The following is a 19881-nucleotide window of genomic DNA, read 5'->3' on the forward strand; positions in this document are numbered from 1 at the left end:
CCGACTGGATTGGTTTGGGAGGAGGAACTCCGACGGGGTCTTTGAGAGCTCCTAGGGGCGCCTGCCAATCAACTCTCATAGCTCAAGGATGTCACCTTGTGGTTAAAATTACGTCAACGCTCATACAGGGCGAAGAGCGATCATGCGTTGGTTTGTTGACGGCGGTTCCAGGAAAAAACACGACTCACATTCTACAAATCCCATAATTAGCCTACATGTTTTAATAATACATCTACAGTGATCAGTAAATTTATTCACACAGTAGGCACATCGAATGATCGAAGTAAATATATCATGGTGAATGTAGTAAGATGTAGGCCTAAATCTGATCAATATTATCTCAACTTCAGATATGAAAAAGAATCAGTCTCATTCCTGCAGTCATCGTTTCTTCTTCCCTCCCTCCGAGGGTGTAGTGCTCCAAGGGCAGGGTCCACACCATCTGTCACAGGGCTAGGGTCCAGGTGGGACCTTCAGGGCTCGCTCCACCTTGACGGTGTGGAGGTCACACTCCAGCATCTCCCTGATCCACTCGTCCTCCAGAGCCCCCTCGATGAACTCCTCCTGGCTGATGATGGCTGGGCAGGAGACAGAGGGAGAACAGTATGACCGATAGAGACATTGCAGGGTGTCACTGTTTTTGTTGTTGTTGCAAGAAGTTGCAAAATATCTGCACGTGCGAAGATGCAGCCATCTTTGTGTAGGCATGAGTGTGTCTAACCATTTCTGTCTTTGTCCAGTCTGATGAACATCCTGTTGGTACACTCCTCAGCAGTGAGAGGGTTAGGTTTGGTAATAGCTGCCGCCAAGCTCATCTTGTACACTGCCTTTAAACAGGGAACAGCCCTGTTTTAAAACAACCCTCAGGCTCCAACTAGTGGATTACAACAACCATAACAGGGTGCAATAGCTGCTAGCTAGGTCAACTGATTGACTGAATTGTCCTTTTGAGCGATCTGAAATGAATGTTACTTAAGTTATCCCCACACAGCACATCTCAGGCAGAACACTGCACCAGTCAGACTAGGAACACACCTGGGTCACTTACATTGATCAATTCCTCAAAAGCCTTGGAAAGTATCTGAGGGGATCTCAATTTGACCGAAATGTTTAGTCCATGGGACGGCTCTTTGTCATTTTGTGTCGCTGATATAAATCAGCTACACCCAATAAATAGCTGGACCCCACCTGCATGATCTCCAGCATCTCCCCCCGGTCGATGGCCCCATCCTTGTCCTTGTCATACAGCTTAAAGGACCAGCGCAGCTTCTCCACCGCAGAGCCCTGGGTCAACATGCTGATGGCCGTCACATACTCCTTGAAGTCCACCACTCCGTCCTGCAAGGGAACCAGCCTCCTTAGTCGACCTGGCAGTCCCACCAGACGGAATGTGTGACTGGAACTAAATCGTAATAATGTAGGTGTGTAAACTGTCCTTGTGGCATGTAAAATATGCAAATATACGCCTCTTCTCACTTAAATCCCCCTCTTATTTTACCTACCTTCAACAGCAAGTGCCTAACACTCAAAGTCGTTTCATTCACCATTTTTGCCTAAATAATTAATGGTTAAATGACTCGATTTCCTTGTGTTGCAGTTTTTCTGTGGTCACAGTGTTTCCGTGGTCACAATGTTTCCGTGGTCACAGTGTTTCCGTGGTCACAATGTAATGTCTGCAGCCTACCCCGTTGTTGTCCAAGGTGCGGAAGATCTGCTCTGCATACTCAGCCGACTCGTGGCCCGCTGTCCCTTTGCAGAAGTGATGTCTGAACTCGTGCAGGGTGATGAGTCCACTGGGACACTCGCTCATGAACTTTCTACCACCGGAGAGTACCAAACACACACACAGAAACAAACATTCACACTGATGATCAAACAAAATCATTAACAAACAGATCCCAGTATAGCAACACCATGTGTGCATTAGGTTATTGATGTGAGGATCCACTAGGTTACTGAGCGCAAGACTGAGGAGGATCCACTAGGTTACTGAGCGCAAGACTGAGGAGGATCCACCAGGTTACTGAGCACAATACTGAGGAGGATCCACGACTGTTTCAACGACACATCTCTTCTTGAAACAAGCAGTTACTCTCATCTTGTTTACATGGAGAGAATTGGGGTATCCCAGACTAACTGTACCCTGTCACTCTTCTTTCACATTACCTATCCTGCTTGACCACACATTACAATGTAGGGGTTAGAGGATCTTGTTTACAGTTCATCCAGGAATTACTTTTAAGAATGACTGACTGACTATACAGATTTGAGCACATGTAAATTAGCTAATGGCCAGACAATTCCAGTATGTTGTATGACAAGTTTCTTTCTGTCAATCTTCCTGACAATCTTTTGTTGGGCTTCACAAAAAAAAACACCCAAATCTTAAGATGAATTTAAATTGATTTGAATAAATACAGAAACCCAGAGCACATTTGTAATCTCACACAAATGTATAAGCTTAGAATTGCATGCCTCCATGGTGAATATCATAGTTACCTACTTGATCAATCACTCTCAAATTAAAAGAGGTTTTTACTATTACGATTGAATAAGGAAAAACTGCTGGCTTACCTACTGTGTTTTTGCTTAACCTTCCTTACAGTAGAAATTAATAATGTGTACAGGTCCCAAACAGCAGCCACTGAAGGAAAGCCCCATCATATCTCACCTGAACCACCCGTAAAGCCCCATCATATCTCACCTGAACCACCCGTAAAGCCCCATCATATCTCACCTGAACCACTCATGAAGCCCCATAATACCTCACCTGAACCACTCGTAAAGCCCCATCATATCTCACCTGAACCACTCATGAAGTTCCATCACATAGGTCCCCCCTTGCCTTCCTTGCAGAGTGGCAGCCTGTCCCATCCTCAAGCCAGTACACCTCACCCTCCACTCTGCCGATGACTTTATAATCATCCCTAAATATCCTACCTTACCCTGCTCGTTTTAATCACACTTACAATTGACTTGCAGTCCAGCCAATGCATAATCTCCTGACTGACGTAAATGTAATCACCCAGAAAGCATTGACGGTTATCCTTGGCATTCTCATCAAGGTCTTGGAGAGTGTCATCGACTGCAAAGCTTTGTATAGAAAAATACCTCAACTGCCCAGATAGGAAAGACAATAAAATGATTGCATATACAGTTGAAGACATACACTGGTGGTATGTATGTATATTGGCATATTTAAAGTGTATGTATGTTCCCATGCAGTATGTAGTTCAGGAATCTAATGTTTATTAAGAACCTTTTGTTACAAGACAGGCCGGAGAGATGCACCTATCCCGTTGTGCCACAAACCGGCCCAGTTGACAGTAGCAGCAATTACACCATACACAAACAACTGCTTCATCATGATCCCCCAAACAATGACAAAATCTCAAATGAAAGAAAAAAAAACACCAACAGCGACGTGAAAGGATATGATGGAGGCTTCGACTATGAGAGCCTCTGACAGGATTGTGTTCCATGTAGGAGTACACAGCCCCTACGGTAGGGTAGGCTCTCTACTTGTGTGCATGTAGGCTGTGGTCTAGAGAGGCTGGTGATGAAACACTGGTCTTTCAGACCCTCCCTCCCCCTCTTATAAGGCAAAAACCTTTAATCCAAAGAACCAAAATAACAAACAAACTAAAAACTTCTATATAAATTGCATGCAGTTTGTTAGCAGGGATTGACAATAAAGGGAACACAAAATAAGTAACAAATAGTTAGCTAGGTTAGAAAAACCTACCCTGGAAAAACTGTTTGCCGTTACAAACTGGGAGAGAAGTGCGTAGTTGAGTCTTACCACCGATCAGTCATTACACTCAGTCTCCACTAGATGGCTCCCCCAACAAGTGGAACTGTTGTACAAGCTCACTGACAGTTTCATAATTTCCACAAATACAGTACAGTGATTTTAGGGGTAAGAAAGAGAATAACCTTGTAGCTAAAACACATATGGTATGACATTTTGCCTGTCATAGGACCAGCCTTATCTATGGCACCGGCCTTCACAGCTCACTGGTGTAGCTAGAATGAGCGTTGACGCCTCAGCCCAAGGCTCATTCATCCAGCCATCTCTAATCAGGCATTAGATGGCTGGACTGGATAGATGGCTGGACAAAAAGGTAAACGAATCACCCCGGATTCACCCAACGTTGCATCCATACAGGATGAATGGTCCTGAAAACTCCTCTGAAAGTGTGGAGACAAGGCCAAACACAGGCAGCTGGGCCATGCAGGCATGGCCCTGAGGTTTCAAGCATAAGTCAGAGACCGAGGTCTTCTTCTCCTCAGTCCACACTGGCACAGAGCATGATAAAGAGACCATAATAGGTGGCCGTGTCCTAGAACAGCAATAGAACTTGCGGAGGTGTTTGAGTGGTTCGGGACTATAATCAAAACATGGCGTTGCTGCTTCCGTCCATAACCACTGACCTTCCACTGTGGACCGTCACACTGTCCTCTGGCCCCGGAATGAGGCCCCACTCTGCCTGCTGACAGACTAGAAGACTTCTGAAAAACCTGCTGATCTCAGCAAGTTGATCTGAATCTAGACTGGCTTAAAACATTTTAAAACCGCTTCTTATCTGGCTGTGTACAGACCATCACTCTGGTCAAAAGGTCCATTCACCTCATTAAAATGCAATAGTGTATAGTCGTGACAGTGATCACATGATGTAAATAGCAGTGTCTGGTGTTCTGGAATGTTAAACCATTACGTCTGGCACTGCCCCAGGAGACCGCAAATCAACAGCCAGCATGTGGCACTGATACGGCTATCCTAGCAAGCCTTCTGCAGGCCCCACCCACCCTTATGGCCACGGTTTTATGCAAAGAAATTAAAAACCAACTAGATGTTCAAAAAACTGCATCTTGTCTGTGGTGTCTGAACACTGTCTATAATCATCTGTCACCAGCATGGGAATTCACAGAGGGCAAAAAACAACAACAGGAAAATACAGATGAATCACATTGTCAAAAAATACATTTTCATTCAATAAAAATTAAAATGGTGGAAATATTGTGAGTGAACAGTATGGGTTGGTTCTGGGTGGAGGCTTCCTGAGGGGCGGCTGTGGCTCAGGGGGTAGAGAGGGTTGTCTGTTAATCGCAAGGTTGGTGGTTCGACCCCCGACTCCTCCCAGGCCATGTGCCGAAGTATCCTTGAGCAAGACTCTGAACCCCAAGTTGCTCCCGATGGGCAGGCCGGCGCCTTGCATGGTAGCTCGCTGCCGACGGTATGTGTGAGTGAGAGTATGAATGGGTGAATGAGAGGCAAACATTGTAAAGCGCTTTGAGTGCCGCTAAGGTAGAAAAGCGCTATATAAATGCAGTCCATTTACCATTCCTGAGGTACTGCCTCAACCTGCCCTCACTCTGACAGGGATCCTATAGAAAACCAACACATCACTGCTGAGGTACTGCCTCACCTGCCCTCACTCTGACAGGGATCCTATAGAAAACCAACACATCACTGCTGAGGTACTGCCTCACCTGCCCTCACTCTGACAGGGATCCTATAGAAAACCAACACATTATTATTAATAATCCAAATATATTTTATAGTTTTAGAGCAGCCGCCTGAAGATTCCACAGCTTGGTGGAAAAATTGGTAATAAATACATTTTGAAAAAGAAGAGAAAGAATGTGAAGGTCTGATGGATGAAGGACAAGATTAGACAGGGGCCACTGGGATGTTTTAGAGTGACCAGTGCATCTCGTCGAAGTCCACAGCCTCGCCCAGGTTGGCGTCCGTCTCCAGCAGGCTCATGATGACCGCCATGGCTGCCTCGTCGTTGCTAAGGCCACCGAGGCCGGGACCCACAACACTGTCCAGGTCCAGCTGAGCGTTGTCCCCTAGAGAGAGGATGGGGGTACGGTAGGGAGTGAACCAGACAGGTGTTTTAGCTACAGTACTAACCCTAACCCTAGGTCTTTTCGCTACAGTAGTTAAATAGGAAGCTTAGTTTCAGATGTTTGGTAGGTAGCTATGTTCTTTTTGTACAACGTTAGGTAGCTACTTGCAAGACTGGTGAGGTAGTTAGTACTTAGATAGGAGACAGTAGTGGCATAGTTAACTAGGAATAGTATATTTTAGGGATAATAATGATCTAGGTAGCTAGGTGCTTTAGTAACACTAGTTCCTACTTAGCTAAGTATTTAGGCATAGTCGTGAGGTAGCTAGCAAGGTATGTGATTAGTTAGCTAGGTAATTCAGGTACAGTAATTCCATAGCTTGGCAGGTAAATACCCAGTGGTTCTCCAGCAGAGGCAGGACCACCTTGCAGTTCGTCCTCGGTGTTGGACTTTCCTGGTATCTCACTGTCCATCGCCTCTCCGTTTGGCACCTTGATGGGCATCACACATGTAAGTGCATGCATGCACACGCACGCACTCATTCCTGAGCATATAGTCACACTAACGCATGCACAGACAGCACCAGTTAAAAGTTCGGACACACCTACTCATTCTAGTAGTTATTTCTAACTATTTTTTCCATTGTAGATTAACAGTGAAGGCAATGCATCAAAACCATGAAATGACACATATGGAATCATATAGTAACCCCCCCCAAAAAAGTGTCAAACTAATCAAAATGGATTTTGTATTTGAGATTCTTCCAAGTAGCCACCCTTTGTCTTGATGACAGCTTTGCACACTTGGCATTCTCTCATCAATCATCTTCGAAGTGATACGTGAACATGGACGATCATTATCAAAAGCTACTATTTTGAGCCAGGTTCGAGAACAGAAAACAATTTATTAGGGAAGACAGTTCGGGATCCATTAGGTCCTGCCTGCAGCTGAGGAGCGAGGGGTGGGGGCCGAGGGGTGGGGGCCTGGTTGGACCACAGAGTAATGAAAAGCAGCCAACAAGTGCTCAGCATGCGTGGGAACTCTTTTGGAAACCACTCCAGGTGACCATCTCAAAGGTGACTGAGAGAGTGCCAAGAGTGCGCAACCTGTGGCTACTTTGAAGAATCAAACATATTTAGATTTGTTTGACACTTTTTGGTGGGGACTATATGATAGTTTTGAAATAGTCACTATTATTATACGATGTAGAAACTAGCAATACCCCAAACGTTTGACTGGTGTTGTACCAGCTCTCACTCAGCACGAACACACACACACACATTAAATGTTGAAGACTCACGTTGCTGCTGGTCTGGGGATGAGTCATTGGCGACCTATCCTGCTGCATGTTAAAGGGACTGACGTTACCACTGGATGGGGATGAGTTCATCCTGAAAGCGGGGCAAACACACAGACTTTCAGGACTGATTCTTCCCACATCACTCAATAATCCTGTACCTCTATGGCAATAAGAGATTTGACAAATATTCAGTGAACATGACGTTGCCATGGGTCTCCAGCCCAGACCCCACCAAGCACACAGACCCACCTGTTATAGTCTAGCAGCTCGTTAGCAATGTGCGTGCCGATGCTGCCAGCGTAGATCATGGTACCAGGGGTGCTGGGGATCCCAGGGATGATGGGAAGAGACTTCTTGCAGTCATCTACAAGTGACCAAAAAAAACATCGGACCACATGAGGTGACATGCAGAGGTGACATGCAGAGGTGACATGCCGAGGTGTAACTGACATGTCAATCTGCAGTGGTAGACGGTGTTCAAGATGGCTTCCTTCTCATTTCAACTGACCTTCAGAGGTCTTGGGAAGGCCTGTCTGTTGAGGGTTCACTTCTGCTCTAGCTGGGCTACTCTGGTCGCTTCTTTAGTGATGGAGGGATGGAGTTAGAGAGACAGCACACACTCTTACAATACTGCACACGCAAACTCGTTCACAACACTAACAGCGTGCACACTCAGTTCAGACAATTCAAGACAGTGATGTCATGCTAGAAGCTTCCGTAGTAGGCGGTTAAGGTTTGTACTCACGATATGACGGTATTAGTTGACACTATGTATTCTACTTCTTTGGTCCAAGGATTTACAAAACTAAACCACTGACTTCGTAGAGTGACAAAAGAGCCATATTTTGTTTTGAATTTATAGCAATTTGTGTCAATCCTCTCTTTACACCGCAGCACTGTGAAAGAAAGGGGATAGTTTAAGTTAGAGAAATGTACATTTCGACACACAGATGCCATCTGCGACAATGGTAAATTCAGATATGCCGTGTATGGGTAGATGTTGCGTAACAGTTCAGTGAAAATATACTGTTTATCCTTTTCCTATTGTAAATTGATCAATGTGGGAAAGAATCCTTCATATTAATTTGACAGTTATGCTAGCACTCTGATGAAACAGCGGATGTGACCGCTGGAGTGGAGTCAGGGTCAAATATTCATGGGCATGTCCAAAATTTATAACAGGGGGCCCACTGATGGGAACTTCCTCCTGGGTTAGGTGCACACTGGCTACATGTTCTTGTTATCAGGCAGGTTAGGAGAAAATGCTTGGTTGCTCACAAAAAGGTAAAATGAGGATTAGAGGGAATAACTCATATTAAAAACGGTTTTAAAACGAGATTAACAGAATGTACCTTTACGATGGCGGTCCGCTAGATGTGGTAGGTCATCCTGATGGAAGTACTCATAGCAGGAGGTACCGAGCAGCTCCTGGGGGAGATAGCCCAGAATGGTGGTGGCACTGGGGAGCACAGGACAGGGGATGGAGGTCACAATACAGCCTGGATAACTAGCGCATCCAATCAAATGTCTGTGTGGATGTTTTGTTCATCACCTGTCCAATTAGATCTCTGTGTGGATGTTTTAATAATTTACATTTACATTTAGTCATTTAGCAGACGCTCTTATCCAGAGCGACTTACAGTAAGTACAGGGACATTCCCCCGAGGCAAGTAGGGTGAAATGCCTTGCCCAAGGACACAACGTCAGTTGGCATGACCGGGAATCGAACTGGCAACCTTCGGATTACTAGCCCGATTCCCTCACCGCTGAGCCACCTGACTCCCCATGTCCTAATGACCATGTCCAATCACATCTCTGATAGTAGGAGAGACAGGAAGAACAGACCTACACGTTGGCACAAACACACGCTACACAACAGCTAACAGACAGATATGACATGGTTACCGTTGGTCGACGAAGGTGAACTTGCCGTCCATGGCGTAGCGTGTGATAAACTCAGTGGGTGTGACGCGGACCTCCCCATTGGCCTGGGGGTAGAGCCGGGGGTGGACCCGGCCGACGGCCACCAGGCAGCTGAAGTGGGAGCTGTCCTTGTCGGCCTCGGTCTCTGCCTCCCCCTCCATCCCCAGCTGGCTGGTGGGCCAGCTCCGCATGTATCCTGTGCAATGGACCGTGCAGTACCGCTGAGACACTGCAGGGGTCAGAGCAGCGGAACTCCGTTTACAAGAATTCAATCCAAATAACACATCGGCGATCTGTTACTTACCAGTAGCTTTTTATGATAACTACCGTTTAGATTCACCATGTGCCATTTCTGTTTTTGTTGCTTAAGCTAGCCACAAAAATGAATAAAAACGAAAATGATTTTTTAGTTAAGTTAAACAAATCAAACAAGCGAGGCTCAACTGTTTTACCGTTTTCTGAGTACACATCACACACCTTTCTTTTTGGAGCTGCTGGGCTGGAACTCCTTCTTCTCGATCTTGACGGAGACCTTGTTGTACTTCATGTGGCAGAAGAATGAGCGGCGGGCTCCTGAGCCCAGGCGGGCTGCGCCCAGCGGGAGGTCAGCCTGCACCTCTAGGCCCGCTGGGCAAAGGAACGGAGGGGTTGAGTCAGGAATATAAATATATATATATATATATATATATATATATATATATATATATATATATATATAGTTTTTTTTTTTTACATATATATTTTTGTATGCAGCCGGGTCCCCTTTTCTCACACACACACACACACACAAGTAAACAATGAAACGTACTCTTGGCATCGATGAGTCTCTCACGGGGGTAGAGCTCCGAAGCAGACAGCTGCTCCTTCACCTTGCTGATGTCTTTAGGGTGGACATAGTCAAACAGACTCTGACCAATCAGCTCCGTCTGGGGATCACAATCACCCACCTTTTAACCGACCAATCAGCTCCACTGAACTGTAACTAAACCTCAATTCTGCCCCTGTAACTGCTGGCAAAGCGTAAGGGAGGCCTTATGACAAGGACCCTAGCAAGCTGGTTCTAATCTGGTTCTAGTACTGGGGTTCCAAACACGGCTGAAGAACAATACTCACCCGACAGTAGTTGAGTATCTTGCTGACGGACTCTGAGACAAAGACTATTTTACCTCGATCACAGCCCACCACAAACAAAAACCCATCTGCAGCCTGGACAGGAGAGAGCGAGGAGAAGAGAAGGACTCGTCTAAATCTAAATGTTAAACTGAAATGTAATGTAGTAACAACAATGACCTGACAAGAGAACACATACAGTGTTCTCTTGAACCCTCCTTGAGGGTTTAGGTTGGTTGAGGTGCAGTTCTATGGGCGTTCATGCTTGCGTGTAAAAAGGGCTATACAAATAAATTTTGATTTGATTTGATACAGTGTGTTCTGTACTGAAACCATGTCTGGAGCAGTCATTGGGAGGTCATGTCTGTGCTATGCCGGGGGGGCCCAGTCTCTGACAGAGATGCTGTTCCACTGGAGCAGTCATTGGGAGGTCATGTCTGTGCTATGCCGGGGGGGCCCAGTCTCTGACAGAGATGCTGTTCCACTGGAGCAGTCATTGGGAGGTCATGTCTGTGCTATGCCGGGGGGGCCCAGTCTCTGACAGAGATGCTGTTCCACTGGAGCAGTCATTGGGAGGTCATGTCTGTGCTATGCCGGGGGGGCCCAGTCTCTGACAGAGATGCTGTTCCACTGGAGCAGTCATTGGGAGGTCATGTCTGTGCTATGCCGGGGGGGCCCAGTCTCTGACAGAGATGCTGTTCCACTGGAGCAGTCATTGGGAGGTCATGTCTGTGCTATGCCGGGGGGGCCCAGTCTCTGACAGAGATGCTGTTCCACTGGAGCAGTCATTGGGAGGTCATGTCTGTGCTATGCCGGGGGGGCCCAGTCTCTGACAGAGATGCTGTTCCACTGGAGCAGTCATTGGGAGGTCATGTCTGTGCTATGCCGGGGGGGCCCAGTCTCTGACAGAGATGCTGTTCCACTGGAGCAGTCATTGGGAGGTCATGTCTGTGCTATGCCGGGGGGGCCCAGTCTCTGACAGAGATGCTGTTCCACTGGAGCAGTCATTGGGAGGTCATGTCTGTGCTATGCCGGGGGGGCCCAGTCTCTGACAGAGATGCTGTTCCACTGGAGCAGTCATTGGGAGGTCATGTCTGTGCTATGCCGGGGGGGCCCAGTCTCTGACAGAGATGCTGTTCCACTGGAGCAGTCATTGGGAGGTCATGTCTGTGCTATGCCGGGGGGGCCCAGTCTCTGACAGAGATGCTGTTCCACTGGAGCAGTCATTGGGAGGTCATGTCTGTGCTATGCCGGGGGGGCCCAGTCTCTGACAGAGATGCTGTTCCACTGGAGCAGTCATTGGGAGGTCATGTCTGTGCTATGCCGGGGGGGCCCAGTCTCTGACAGAGATGCTGTTCCACTGGAGCAGTCATTGGGAGGTCATGTCTGTGCTATGCCGGGGGGGCCCAGTCTCTGACAGAGATGCTGTTCCACTGGAGCAGTCATTGGGAGGTCATGTCTGTGCTATGCCGGGGGGGCCCAGTCTCTGACAGAGATGCTGTTCCACTGGAGCAGTCATTGGGAGGTCATGTCTGTGCTATGCCGGGGGGGCCCAGTCTCTGACAGAGATGCTGTTCCACTGGAGCAGTCATTGGGAGGTCATGTCTGTGCTATGCCGGGGGGGCCCAGTCTCTGACAGAGATGCTGTTCCACTGGAGCAGTCATTGGGAGGTCATGTCTGTGCTATGCCGGGGGGGCCCAGTCTCTGACAGAGATGCTGTTCCACTGGAGCAGTCATTGGGAGGTCATGTCTGTGCTATGCCGGGGGGGCCCAGTCTCTGACAGAGATGCTGTTCCACTGGAGCAGTCATTGGGAGGTCATGTCTGTGCTATGCCGGGGGGGCCCAGTCTCTGACAGAGATGCTGTTCCACTGGAGCAGTCATTGGGAGGTCATGTCTGTGCTATGCCGGGGGGGCCCAGTCTCTGACAGAGATGCTGTTCCACTGGAGCAGTCATTGGGAGGTCATGTCTGTGCTATGCCGGGGGGGCCCAGTCTCTGACAGAGATGCTGTTCCACTGGAGCAGTCATTGGGAGGTCATGTCTGTGCTATGCCGGGGGGGCCCAGTCTCTGACAGAGATGCTGTTCCACTGGAGCAGTCATTGGGAGGTCATGTCTGTGCTATGCCGGGGGGGCCCAGTCTCTGACAGAGATGCTGTTCCACTGGAGCAGTCATTGGGAGGTCATGTCTGTGCTATGCCGGGGGGGCCCAGTCTCTGACAGAGATGCTGTTCCACTGGAGCAGTCATTGGGAGGTCATGTCTGTGCTATGCCGGGGGGGCCCAGTCTCTGACAGAGATGCTGTTCCACTGGAGCAGTCATTGGGAGGTCATGTCTGTGCTATGCCGGGGGGGCCCAGTCTCTGACAGAGATGCTGTTCCACTGGAGCAGTCATTGGGAGGTCATGTCTGTGCTATGCCGGGGGGGCCCAGTCTCTGACAGAGATGCTGTTCCACTGGAGCAGTCATTGGGAGGTCATGTCTGTGCTATGCCGGGGGGGCCCAGTCTCTGACAGAGATGCTGTTCCACTGGAGCAGTCATTGGGAGGTCATGTCTGTGCTATGCCGGGGGGGCCCAGTCTCTGACAGAGATGCTGTTCCACTGGAGCAGTCATTGGGAGGTCATGTCTGTGCTATGCCGGGGGGGCCCAGTCTCTGACAGAGATGCTGTTCCACTGGAGCAGTCATTGGGAGGTCATGTCTGTGCTATGCCGGGGGGGCCCAGTCTCTGACAGAGATGCTGTTCCACTGGAGCAGTCATTGGGAGGTCATGTCTGTGCTATGCCGGGGGGGCCCAGTCTCTGACAGAGATGCTGTTCCACTGGAGCAGTCATTGGGAGGTCATGTCTGTGCTATGCCGGGGGGGCCCAGTCTCTGACAGAGATGCTGTTCCACTGGAGCAGTCATTGGGAGGTCATGTCTGTGCTATGCCGGGGGGGCCCAGTCTCTGACAGAGATGCTGTTCCACTGGAGCAGTCATTGGGAGGTCATGTCTGTGCTATGCCGGGGGGGCCCAGTCTCTGACAGAGATGCTGTTCCACTGGAGCAGTCATTGGGAGGTCATGTCTGTGCTATGCCGGGGGGGCCCAGTCTCTGACAGAGATGCTGTTCCACTGGAGCAGTCATTGGGAGGTCATGTCTGTGCTATGCCGGGGGGGCCCAGTCTCTGACAGAGATGCTGTTCCACTGGAGCAGTCATTGGGAGGTCATGTCTGTGCTATGCCGGGGGGGCCCAGTCTCTGACAGAGATGCTGTTCCACTGGAGCAGTCATTGGGAGGTCATGTCTGTGCTATGCCGGGGGGGCCCAGTCTCTGACAGAGATGCTGTTCCACTGGAGCAGTCATTGGGAGGTCATGTCTGTGCTATGCCGGGGGGGCCCAGTCTCTGACAGAGATGCTGTTCCACTGGAGCAGTCATTGGGAGGTCATGTCTGTGCTATGCCGGGGGGGCCCAGTCTCTGACAGAGATGCTGTTCCACTGGAGCAGTCATTGGGAGGTCATGTCTGTGCTATGCCGGGGGGGCCCAGTCTCTGACAGAGATGCTGTTCCACTGGAGCAGTCATTGGGAGGTCATGTCTGTGCTATGCCGGGGGGGCCCAGTCTCTGACAGAGATGCTGTTCCACTGGAGCAGCTGTGATGCTCACCTTGAGGACCAAGTGCTTGAGCTCCTCATCAGGAAGGAAAGATGGCTTGTAGTTGGCTTCTGTAAAGGAACTGGTGGAACCTGGCGGGAATGAGAGTAGGGACAGGAGGAAGAGTGAGAGAACAGAGAGAAGGAGTGATGGGTCGAGTCAGAAAGAGGAAATGCTACAACTGGAGGGGGGGCGGTGGAGACTACAGAAAGGTACGTAGCTCTCCAGAAACAGGTTTTAAAAGCCCTGCATTACAACAACCAACGCTTCCAGGACAAAGCCTTCTAACCCAGTCTGACATAGTTCCTGCTCTTAGGCGCACTCACTGGCGGTACCTTTGAGAGACTTGAGGTGCTGCACGGCCATTCGCAACACCGTCAGCTTGTCCAGCTTGCGGGACAAGGGGTTGCAGGTGGGGATCATGGCAGACAGCTCATCGATAAGGTTGTTCATCTTGTCTCGCCGCCGCTTCTCAATCTGACTGTGGGGCTCCCTGAGAACAACCCCAGCCATAAGACCAGCAGACGCTAAAGCTGAGCTAAGCTACTTCTTACAAATCTGTACCATTGTATATAAAACCCTATTACTCCTGCTGAAGTCACAAAAAATAGCCGAAATACCTGAAGCACTTAATCTTCACATGTTGATCCTCTCCTTCAGACCTACAGAAATCGGAGGAGACGGAACATGTCATTTCATGGTCAGATGATGCGAACGCAGACAGCTGGAGTGGAGTCCATAAACACGTACCCGTCCGGCTCCTCATCCATCTCCACATCCAGGAAAGAGGACGATTTTGTTTCTCTGGGAACACAAAGCGTTGTAAAAGAAAATGGGATGATTGTGTTTTTTTGGGGCCAATAGCACCTTTCATTTCCTGGCCAAACATCTATATATGAATACTGTAAGCCAGTGTAACTAATACCATAAACCAATATAACCGTTCAAGAGGCACTGTTACCTATTCTCTACAACACACACACACACTTACTGGGTGTCCATGCTGCCCTTGCGCTTGCGAGGCAGCTCTGTGCCCGAGGACAAGGCAGCAGCTGAGCAGGCAGGCATCAAGCTGGGCACCGACAGAGATAGGCTTTGGTTTTGCTCCACCAGCACATCCCCTGGAACACATGCACTCACAAGGTTCAAGGAACAGGGAAAGCAGAGGGCATTCGACATCATCTTACCAAGCAAAGACAACAACAAACATCATTAAAAAGGGGAGTCGCGTTACAGCTAGAGCGACCGCAACCTGCACACTGCTGGTGGTTCACATCCTCCCATCTTGAACTCGGTGCTCTACAGACCCAGTAACCTAAATAGCCATTACCAGATCAACAGAGGCTGATGTTCTAATCCTGCCCCCTCCAGTGAAGGAACACGCTGGGGAGCATCGCGCATGGCCCGGCCACGAACACTTCCCCTACCTGATCCCCTTTCCACCACCTCTCTCACTCCTCTGACCTCCTGCCTGGCGTGTGTGCAACCTCACCAGATCAACAGCTTTGACGTCACACAGGAACAGGGCCCTTCAAGTAACTCATACATAATCACCACCAATACTTTTTTTTACTACGTTATTCACTCGTCTTGAGACCAAAAGAAAATTGCCACATCACATAACCGGAGATAGAGGAGGGTTTTCTGATACTTTACACACCACTGCAAGGATGCCAGTTGTATAAGCATCAACAACAAAACTAGGCTGTCTGAACCAGGGAGGCAAGGGCAGGCTGAGCGGCCTGCAAATAAGTGCTGTCACCAGCGATGGGGCCAGGGAACAGAAGAAGCTAAAAGGTCACGCAGACATATTGATGGTATGCTGCAGGTCATGTCACCACAACAAAGGAAGGGGCCACAGCTAGCAAGGACAGGGTCTCTTCGGATTGGATGAGTTCTAGATCAATTGAGATGATTGGAGGAGGAAGTCAGGCACGTGGCCTGAAGATAGCAGTGTATTCTTCCCAAACGAGAGCAGTTCACTTTGACCATCAGTCTGACAGGGAAAAGTTGTATGTTGCTCGGAGTGCTTTGGGGTTAGCGATGATTATCCAGCTTGCCCTTAACACTGCATAACAGACATTTGCCATTGAACAGCATCACAATGGTTCGGATGCAGGCATTTTCCACATAAACTGGTGATCTTGACCTAGAAATCACTGCGTTTTCACACGGGTGCATGACCCCATCAACACACTGCACCACCACACACAGCTTTCAATGTGACTAACTGACAGCCTCCATTTGTGAGACCAGGAGCAGTACAGGTATTCAGAAGGAGAATCACACAGACATACTATCGGTGATATAGTCTCGAAAATGTATGTCCTACCTTCTACCCTAGAAACACAGGGCTTGTGTACCAAAGAACATGTCCTTTAAACAAATTAGCATTAATTTTACATTTTTTCCTGATGATGTCAGCATCAGAGGTCCGAGTCACTTCCTGGCTACTTAGATGGGCTTGTGGGGAGGGTTGACTCCTACTGCGTGCGTCAATGTTACAGAGATAGCTTAACAAAAAACATAAGGTGTGTGTACAGGCAGAGGCATATCACAGTTAACACATAATAATTATACTTATGTTATTTAAAAGGTAAACTATGTAACCAACTGCCATTAATACCAAGTATTAAACTGACACTCCATGGCCACAGTTGTGATGATGTACATATCAATATCAACACATCTTAAACACTGCCTAATCCTCCTTCACAAACAAAGAAAACTGATCCTTTTGAGATCCTATTTACAATCAGCATGGGGCAAATAGATTGAGACATGTTAGTGCACTTTGGAGTGTTCTCCATTATTTTATAGAAGTATCACACTTCAGAAATAACATAAGTTTCAGTATCCAAACTTAAGCATGTTTCAGCTAAAGCAGATAAACGTGATAGTATAACAAACCCAAGAGGATCCCAAAGGAATAAGCGGTCACGGTGGCCCATAACAAGAGCTGCTAGTTTGACCTACATATTATATAACCGTCACACAACTGCACGTACACGTGTAGGCTGCATAACAATACGACAATGTATTTATTTTTTATTGAAATAAAAAATAAACTTAATGCTACTCACCACAGAATTTGCAGTAAAAACACAATTGGATTTAGCAGTCGCTCAATATGGGCTACAACAGACACATTTATGAATTATTCTAAATAACAAACAATCGGCTATTGACAATACGGTGAAGACAATAAGATGTATATTATTGAATTGCTTTTAAATGAACCCATTGCTCTCAAAACAGGCTAAATGTGTAAGCTCACACTGGCGCTAATTGGACGAGGACAGACACTGTAACCTACAAGTAGCCTGTATATTTTTTTCAATAATAGGCCTACGCTATTGCGAAAAGGAAGAACATAAAAAGTAACCTAACCACATCGAGAAATCCTCCTTTGTCACATAAACATCAAATAGTATCAGTTTCACATGCTAAACTTTCAACATACCGACAAACAATTCCAAATTGCGCAACTGTTCTTTTAAATGTAGCCGACCAATACAATAACCTTTAATGTTTATTATTTTTCATAGACATAGATGTTTATCGTGGGCCATGTTAGGATCCTATAGAATAATAGCTTAGGCTATAGGAGTATCTATTTGCAACTATGCTAAGCTATGAGCGCAAACCCTTACACTCAAGCGTGTGATCGTGCAATAGTCCTCAGTTACCGTTATAAACATCAACAGTGTTATATGTTAACAACCTAAATGTTCATTTTTGCTACATTTTTCAAAGAAGTGCCTTAGCAGCCAGTTTGCTCTACTGATCTACTGACCTAGTTTCGGCACACAGCGAATGGCTTATGGCCACAACCATTGATAAATTCACGAACCGTTTCCTGGTAGCCCTCCAGACACTGCTTTGGCGAAAAGCTATCAAAAAAATTGAAATTGATATAATTTGAAAACTGACAGTGTCGGGTTTACCTGTCTGTTCCCCTATCGCTCTGTCACCGCCACCAGCCGCTGCATTCCTCGCCGACATGGCTGGAGCCGGTGCACCGGGGCCCAGTACTCCACTGCATGTGGAAGAAGCAGTATATGTTGATAGGAGAGGTAGCTGGGGAGGAGGGGGGAGAGTGAGTTGTATAATTGCCTTTTTTTTCTTTTCTTCTTGAGGGCGGGGGGGAGTGAGAGAGAGGGGACACAGAAACGTGCGAGGAAAGTACACGGTGTAATCAGGACAGGAGCAGCGCTGAATTCCGGGAAAACGCGGAAGACTATGCTGTTTCGTCACGCCTGTCGCCATCTAGCGGTGACATGCGGTAGCGACGCTCACGTGCACCGACTCCAGATTGAATTTGAACTGCTTCATTCACCTTATTTTGGAACGCAAAAGTGGTCAGCGCAATGGAAACGTAGTTGTGTTTCGACTTTCGGCGATCAACTGCCTACTGTAGATGGAAGAGTCTCGCATTATTGTCCACACACACAAAAAAACTCACAGACACACATACCCTTTTCTAAAAATCGGTACAGACTTGGGGACGGAAAGTGATCCTTTTAAAATTGACAATGTGGGTTATGCCCCCATTTGTTACATTTGGGAGCAGTAGCGTGAGGAATATTTTCAATGATTGAAAGAAAAGTAGCCTCTAGTGCCATCATCATGTAGGCTAGTCCTAATCTTTAATGTTTTTGTGTGTATGTTCAACATACGGAAATCTGGAAACGCGCGTCAGTGCCTCGCTTTACCACTAGATGGCGGTCAAGACTTTATCATCGACAGTAGGCTAGACCTAACCAGACTTTAACTGTCTGGTTAAAAAAGAATTAAAACATGACCGGGAGGAACGTGGCTCAAATGTTAAGATGAACGATTAGGAAAAAATCAATACAACGCAGCCTACAAAATATTTAAGCAACTATTGACAGAACGCATAAAGGGTTGTAGACTATTGATCTTGTAACATGCATCCCCTGGCATAGATATTCCAGTAGACGAAATTAAAGGCCACATTACTACTCTTTGGATCACGGCCTCCAACGAGAGAAACATTTTTTCAGGCACCGATGGCATTACACTAGCAGCGGAATCCAGGTGGCTCACGCCGGTGTTCCGGCCAGTAGCAGCAACAGCCCCTCTGTAGCCTCAAACAAATCCTGAGAGCATCTTCCCTCAACCTCTCCTACTGATGAATCTTTTAAATCGAAATATCTGAATTTTAAAACAAAAAAAACAAATGGGGCATATGAGCTTAATGAGCAGGAAAAGGCGGGCTTGCCCTAACAGTTAATTATGCATTTAGTTAGGGGAATACCCCAAAAGTGCCGTTACGTAAAACAAAAAAAGTGAGTGCAATTTAATCTGGCAGAAAAGTGTGACTGCGGGAATGGAATCAGTTTCTCATGTCATAGGCAGGCAGTAACGCTAATTAGCGCGTTGGCTGACCTGGATGCGCTGGGAAGGAATGGGGCGTACCTGGAATCTAATGTATACCTCTTAAATTACACCTGCGCACATGTTACACCGCGCAACAGACTGCTAGCCTTGTCTCTGTTGACTGCGGTTTGTCAATCCTGTCAATATTTAATCCCTCATCCTCTGGTCTGGTATCAGATGAACCTGCCTGTCTGGTTGACGATGTGGAAGGAGACTGGAGGGAGGGAGGATAGAGGGAGCAGGGGCGGGCCCTGGAGGCCAGGTATCCCATTCCCTCCTCACCCAGAACAGTGGAGCCATCAGATGAAGAGGAGATCAGAGAGATCCGCTCTGTTCTACTGCAGCTGTCCAAGCTTGAAAATGCCCAGCTGCTGAAGGATTCACTTTACACGATCTCTATCCCTGGCTCTTCTCTCGCTTTCACACTCTTGTGCATTTCTCTTTTCATTTGAACATCCAAGAAATGACTCTACCCGCTCCCTTGGACCAGGCGGAGCACATCTGACACATCACCTCACCCATCTTACCCCTCCTCCCTTGCTGCCCGCCCTTCGCTTATCTCCCTGTCAGATCTGCTGGTAGTTCTGCTCCTCAGAGGGGAGCGCAGAGGATCTGCCCCCATCTCAGGACCCCTGGCACCAGTCACAGGAGGACCT

General features: G+C 47.8%; 2 protein-coding genes across 5 annotated transcripts; both read right to left on the reverse strand.

The window, feature by feature from the left end:
* Positions 1-67: 67 nt before the first annotated feature.
* si:ch211-245j22.3 (uncharacterized protein LOC563798 homolog) lies at positions 68-3016 on the reverse strand. The gene is made up of 5 exons (XM_062461129.1): positions 2804-3016; positions 1685-1817; positions 1189-1338; positions 722-827; positions 68-578 (listed from the first exon to the last, which is right to left on the reverse strand). The coding sequence occupies exons 1-5, from the start codon at positions 2923-2925 to the stop codon at positions 454-456; spliced, it is 636 nt and encodes a 211-aa protein (XP_062317113.1). The 5' UTR covers positions 2926-3016; the 3' UTR covers positions 68-453.
* Positions 3017-3227: 211 nt separating this feature from the next.
* On the reverse strand, positions 3228-17968 carry bmal2 (basic helix-loop-helix ARNT like 2). 4 transcript variants are annotated; one of them, XM_062461125.1, is made up of 18 exons: positions 17770-17968; positions 14814-14943; positions 14573-14626; positions 14443-14484; positions 14149-14315; positions 13835-13914; positions 10193-10285; positions 9888-10005; positions 9557-9706; positions 9062-9308; positions 8509-8615; positions 7902-8052; positions 7665-7735; positions 7406-7520; positions 7157-7247; positions 6251-6347; positions 5366-5856; positions 3228-5078 (listed from the first exon to the last, which is right to left on the reverse strand). In XM_062461125.1, exons 1-17 carry the CDS (start codon positions 17825-17827, stop codon positions 5699-5701), a joined length of 1929 nt encoding a protein of 642 aa, XP_062317109.1. In that variant the 5' UTR covers positions 17828-17968; the 3' UTR covers positions 3228-5078; positions 5366-5698. The 4 variants fall into 4 exon arrangements, with proteins under 4 accessions (XP_062317109.1, XP_062317110.1, XP_062317112.1 ...); XM_062461126.1 differs by having other exon boundaries at positions 3228-5057; positions 5343-5856; XM_062461128.1 differs by having other exon boundaries at positions 17756-17968.
* Positions 17969-19881: the final 1913 nt, after the last annotated feature.

Source organism: Osmerus eperlanus, chromosome 5, assembly GCF_963692335.1.
Source record: "Osmerus eperlanus chromosome 5, fOsmEpe2.1, whole genome shotgun sequence".
Taxonomy (NCBI): Eukaryota; Metazoa; Chordata; class Actinopteri; order Osmeriformes; family Osmeridae; genus Osmerus; species Osmerus eperlanus.